We start from the raw sequence: 6,102 nt of genomic DNA on the forward strand, positions 1-6,102 counted from the left end.
TGCTCAATGCATCGCTTTGCACTTCATGACTTAATTGTGTCTGTAGATTCGATAATTTATTTTTTAATGCTGCAATCCCCATCATGACGATGTTTTCGGGTTTCAAGGCCCCGCTGCTCTCCACATTGAAGTAATATTTGTTCGGTTTGGCTTCCCAATTAAATGAGGCTTCATCTAAAATGTATATATTACAATAAGGTATTCTATAACTATTCTCTTAATGATAGTAATGGTATTGCAAAACTTTTTATAAAAACCTATGCAACAATAAAATTTCTATTCAATGCACATATGCAATATATATAAATTTATTAATTTATACTATTTTCTCTCTTTTATAATAATTAATTTTAACCGCAGATGTCACTATCTTAGTTTACTATTGTGCATTATGTATTGTTACACGATTTAGCATAAATAATCTCTTTCCCGTAAATAAATAGAAGAAAAAAGATAATTGCTTGACATAAAGCTGTCGTTAAGAGTTATAGAAAGTGTAATTACAAAAAACTGGATTTTTATTAGAAATATAACTCACATTGATCCTCCTCTAATTCACTGTACTCTGATTTGGGCCACTCGTCCGCTTTAGGAAATAAAGTATGTCTCATAGTATTATCAGGATCATATTCGAAGCTTACACCAGCGGTTGGATTCCACTTTGCATGCTCCTTTCCAAAACCTTTCTTTGCATATGCTCTAAGTTTTAATTCCTGTCCTTTTCTTAATTTTACTATCAAAATTTCTGGAATATCCCAAATACAATCACTGTGTTCCTTTTTTTATTAATTATTAATGTCACATAAAAAAAGAATACATACCATCTGTTTCTCCATATTCGCTTGCATCGTCTTCTCTATGTCTGGATGTAACAGGTAGCACTCTAGGATCACTTGACTTGAAATCTGCAGTAGTTACATGTCTAGTTTGCTCTTCAGTACATTTAACATCCAAAGTGAATTCCACACTACATTCTGGACAGAAATCCATGCACTGGCAGTCTCTTGTATACTGTATTCTATCGACCACCTATAAACAAGAAAAGTTTCCTCTGTACAGTATTATATCAAATAAATCATTTAAGGTCTTTTATCAGCTTCTGATTAAATTAATCAGATTAAAATTAAAACTGATTAAAATTAAAAAACGATTAATTCGCAGAAATACCAACAGCAATTTAATGTATCAGAACGTCTCCTCTCTTTCTTTCTCTTTTAAGACAAATTATGTATTTAATTTCACATTGACAATTGAGATGATTCAATCAATCACAGATTAATATTAATCAAAATTGGTAAGACTAGCCCTTAGTATATCTTATGACATAGCTGTAAGATTTTGTTATTTATTCATATTAATAATACATAATTTATCAAAACTCATTAATTTTTTTAAAAATATTAAAATAACATAATTTACTAAAACTTTCTTTTATCTTTTCACTGTTAAATTTAATCATTAAAATATCACCTGCATTTGTTGAAAAAATATTTATTTTTTATAAAGAATTGCTCTCTCTTTCTCTCTCTCTCTCTCTCTCTATATATATATATATATATACACACGTACATCATCACTGATCAATGGTATCATTCCAATTCTATGCGCCAAGAATTCGTCACTCAAAACAGTAGAATTGGCTTCCAGTTGTATCCAATCAATAGCCATAGTCGGAGTTTCGGCGATAAAGACACGTCTCATGCTATTCGCAACGCTGATAAGGAAATATTAATTGTAAATTAAATTGTAATTATATACATACTTTGATTTTTCTACATAATCTAACCTCAATTCGGTATCTTCTACTTGAAATTTTACATTTTCTTCGGTTAAGTCCGAAATATGGACCGATGGTTGATTAGCATATGGCATTTTATTTTGTCAAACTTTATTTTACAAATACTCTTTTTTCACTTATTTAAGTTTACGTGTAAAAGGGTAGCGAACTAATAACAGTCTGCGCTAATTGTCATTTCAAGTCTGCGCTGGTTGCGTCAGTGGCGGTTATTTCAAGCTTATTGATTGACTGCAAGAAAGAGAAGTTATCGGAGCTCTCTATCCTATAGCCAATCAGGCTGTCAAAATCTCGCTACAAACGCTTTGAAGCATTTGATGGATCAATTAGAAGAAAGAATTTTACAAACTGCCAATTAAAAAACATTTCAAAGCGTTTGTAGCATCACATTGACCGTATCCTATGAAAAGAATAATTATGATTGATCAATCTACTCTTAAGAGCCTACGATCGCTGTGGCTTCTATTGTAGAGCCTGCATAAAGCCAGTGGCATACGATGCTTGTTTTCCTGCTGGATTTGTTAGCTAGATTACAGTCTTGCAACTGTATTGGCTTCGATGCTGTCAGTATCAGCATCGTAGCCAATACAATTGCAAGATTCTAATCCAATTAGCAATCCAATAGGAAAACAAGCATCGTATGTAATAGATTTAAGTTTTAACTTTTTTTCGATTTATCAAGTCTATATTTATTTACATTTTCGATAATTATTTAGAATAGTTTCCCCCACCTAAAATCTTAATAAAAATATACTCATTCGACACGTTTTCATTCAAAACGAAAGAATCTGGCAAAAAAGGCGGTAGTCAGCCTCGTGAATCGAATTATTAAACATTAAAGTCGGAGACTTTAGAGGTTAAGATATTTGTCCTCCCGATTCGATATAGCGCTATGTATACGTTCTGATTTTATACAGTTTCTAATTTTACATCTACTTTAATCCTGTAAAAGAGTTTTTGATTCAGTCAATTCGGAGTCATTTCAATCGATCTATAATATAATGTGTCAATAATTTCATCACTCTAGTACTCCTTTAAATAATGTTTATACATTATTATCTATTGCAGAAACTATGCCAGTGTGTTGCATAAAACATTGCACTAGTCGTACGTCACATAATAAAACAAAAAATGTAAAATTTTTCCGATTTCCAAAAGAAGCCATTATTCGTCAGCAATGGCTCAAAGCCAGTCAAAGAACGGAATTAAATATCAAAGTTGATTCAGGTAAAATTGATATAATTTAATACATTTTTTTAATTTACATATACATATTATACATTGGAGATATAAAGAATTTTTTAATTTATGATTTACGAAGAGCATATTACAAACCTTGAGGATCAATTTTGTTTTTTTAATTGTTTGTTGAATAGAATATATTATGAATGTATCCATATGTTAACTATATATATTAAAATAAATATATTATAATTGTAGCAATATGTAGTAATCATTTTGATACTGATTGTTTCACAATGGTGTGGACAAAACCAAGATTGAAAAATGTATCAGCCAGGGAAATGCAACGATTAAAAAAAGGTTCTATTCCAACAAAAATGTTAATATTAGAAAAAAGAGAAGAATACCAGAGAGTAAAGAAAATATGAAGAGGAAAGAAAGAAATGTACCGTAAGTATTTTTTATAAATATATTGCAATTTTTATGCTGTGGAAATAAAATCTTTTCATTTTTAAGAATAAGGACTGGAGTACCAATATATACAGAACTTATTGGATATATACAAGAAAAGCATCGTTTGCAGTCGCATAAAAAAATTGTGCAACATGTGAAAGCAAAAATGTACAAAATATTAATAGTGTAAATAATATTAATAAAGTTAACTATATTATAGAAGAAACTATGCAACATAAGGATTTGATAAATGATACAACAAATGTAGAGATGTATGTAGTAAATGTTTGTCCGCAACGTACCATTTACTTAAGCTTCCCTCTATTATGTTTTATATATATATATATATATTTGTAAATTAAAGCGTTTTCTTTTATAGACTTGGAGAAATTAATAATCATGATGTTTCAATAAAAAATGGATCAATGAAAACGTTATTAATGCACGTCCGAAAATTAGAAGAAGAAAAGCTAAAAGTGTTGAAAGAAAAAGAAATATTGGAACGACAAAATGAACAATTGAGTATGGAAGTCAAAAAGTTGCATGCAGGAATAATACAATTACAAACAGAAATATTCAAAATGACAACGGACAGAAAGAAGCAAACCAACACAATACCTATCGAAGTTTTAAGGAAAGTATTTACACCAGGCCAAATTGCAAAGTTAATATCGATTAAGAGCCGCATACAATGTTCATCTGAAGATATAGAATCTGGAATATATCTAAGATCATTAAGTCCTAAAGTTTACAAATACTTAAGAAACGTCAAGAAAATGCCATTACCGTCTGTAAACACTTTGCAAAATTGGATTGAAAACAATAATTAAAAACATTAATGATGCATCAGAAAGCATTATCATAAACATAAACATTTCATAGATTATTATTACGCCTGAGTATGTATTAGGTGTACAACTTTGCTTCCACCGTTTTTTCCGAAATTCGATTTATTTGAAAAAACTGGTTATACATTTATGATTCAAAGTATTGTCCATCGCTGGCCACTACTTTCTCCCATCTTTCGGGTAGCGTACGAATTCCGCGTCGAAAAAACTGGTCATCTTTTGAGGCTATCCACGAATCGATCCAATTTTTTACTTCTTCATAAGACCGGAAGTGCTGATCAGTCAGGCCGTGTGCCATTGATCGAAACAAGTGATAGTCGACGTCTGGAGAATACGGCGGGTGGGGTAGGACTTCCCATTTCAACATTTTCAAGTATGTCTTGACCACTTTCGTAATATGGGGTCGAGCATGCTGCAAAATCACTTTATCGTGTCTCTCGTTGTATTGCGGCCGTATTGACTTTCAATGCTCGGCTTAAACGCATCAATTGCGTTCGATACCGATTGCCTGTGATTGTTTCAGTCGGTTTTAACAGTTCATAATACACTACGCTGAGCTGATCCCACCAAATATAGAGCATGACCTTGGAGCCGTGAATATTCGGTTTGGCCGTCGACTCCCCATGATTTTCTGCGCTTGGGATTATCGTAATGAACCCATTTTTCGTCCCTAGTCACAATGCGATGCAGAAATCCCTTCCGTTTTTGCCTTTCAAGCAGCTGTTCACAAGCAAATAAACGCCGTTCAACATCTCTCGGCTTCAATTCGTACGGCACCCAATTTCCTTGCTTCTGAATCATTCCCATGGCTTTGAAGCGTTTTGAAATGGCTTGTTGAGTCATTCCCAATGATCGTACCAATTCTTCTTGATTTTGACACGAGTCTTGCTCAAGTAATGCCTCCAATTCTGCATCTTCGAAAATCTTCTCTCTTCCACCGCTATGCCGGTCTTCGACGTCAAAATCACCGTTCTTGAAGCGTTGAAACCACTCACGACACGTTCTTTTACTAATAGCGCCCTCACCATAAGTATTTGAGAGCATTCGATGAGCCTCTGCCGCAGATTTCTTCATATTGAAGCAAAAAATTAAAACCTCGCAAATGACGAGAATTTGGCTCGTAAACTGACATTTTCAATCGAGAATAACTTTATGATGTAGACACAAATCGACGAATGTTTCTATGGGGTTATGTTGACAGATGCCCAAATTTATTGTATGACGTCTATGATCTATTTATGATCATAGAGTTTATTGTATGACGTTTATGATCTATTTCGACCACCACTTACCGCTAAAGCCATCTATAGGAAAACGGCGGAAGCAAAGTTGTACACCTAATATATAAAGTTAAGTAAAATTCTCTTATTTTATTTTAAAAGTTTAAAAGATTTAAAAGTTATTTAATCTTTTATTTTTCTTTTTTACATAAAATCACGTTTTGTAGTACTTATTTACAAATTTTATGACAAAGCAGTATCATCAAAATTTTATATACATGTAATAAAATTCTAATAATTATTTGTGCAAAAATTTATTTGAACTTACTTGTTTAAGTTATTTACCTAAAATTGTTGCAGAATATGGTAAATGCGTTGCATAAATCATTAAATTAAAAACTAAATAATTATGTTATTCTTTATTAATTGATTTTAGAACATTATGACAAAATTTCTTGATATTTTTTTAATTGATATTTTTTAGCTGGTATTGTACAGCCACAACTTCTTAATTGTAATATGTACAATAATTATATATAAATTAATAAAATTTTTTTTATATACAAACTACAAATATTTAAAATAAACTCGAAAGTACATAATT

General features: G+C 31.4%; 1 protein-coding gene and 1 pseudogene across 1 annotated transcript in view; one reads left to right on the plus strand and one right to left on the minus strand.

Moving 5' to 3' along the window:
* The window catches only part of LOC108689326 (DNA-directed RNA polymerase II subunit RPB3), a 3,115-nt gene extending 1,135 nt beyond the window's left edge, over nucleotides 1-1,980 (minus strand). Inside the window, exons 1-5 of the mRNA XM_018196061.1 lie at nucleotides 1,787-1,980; nucleotides 1,570-1,714; nucleotides 822-1,029; nucleotides 539-745; nucleotides 4-174 (exon numbers count right to left, since the gene is read on the minus strand). Of these exons, the coding sequence (XP_018051550.1) occupies nucleotides 4-174; nucleotides 539-745; nucleotides 822-1,029; nucleotides 1,570-1,714; nucleotides 1,787-1,872 (817 nt within the window). The 5' untranslated portion in view covers nucleotides 1,873-1,980. The remainder of the gene's footprint in view (nucleotides 1-3; nucleotides 175-538; nucleotides 746-821; nucleotides 1,030-1,569; nucleotides 1,715-1,786) is intronic.
* Nucleotides 1,981-2,558: 578 nt separating this feature from the next.
* On the plus strand, nucleotides 2,559-4,269 carry LOC108689461 (annotated as a pseudogene).
* The last annotated feature ends 1,833 nt before the right edge of the window (nucleotides 4,270-6,102 follow it).

Source organism: Atta colombica, unplaced genomic scaffold (genome assembly GCF_001594045.1).
Source record: "Atta colombica isolate Treedump-2 unplaced genomic scaffold, Acol1.0 scaffold27, whole genome shotgun sequence".
In the NCBI taxonomy this organism is placed as follows: Eukaryota; Metazoa; Arthropoda; class Insecta; order Hymenoptera; family Formicidae; genus Atta; species Atta colombica.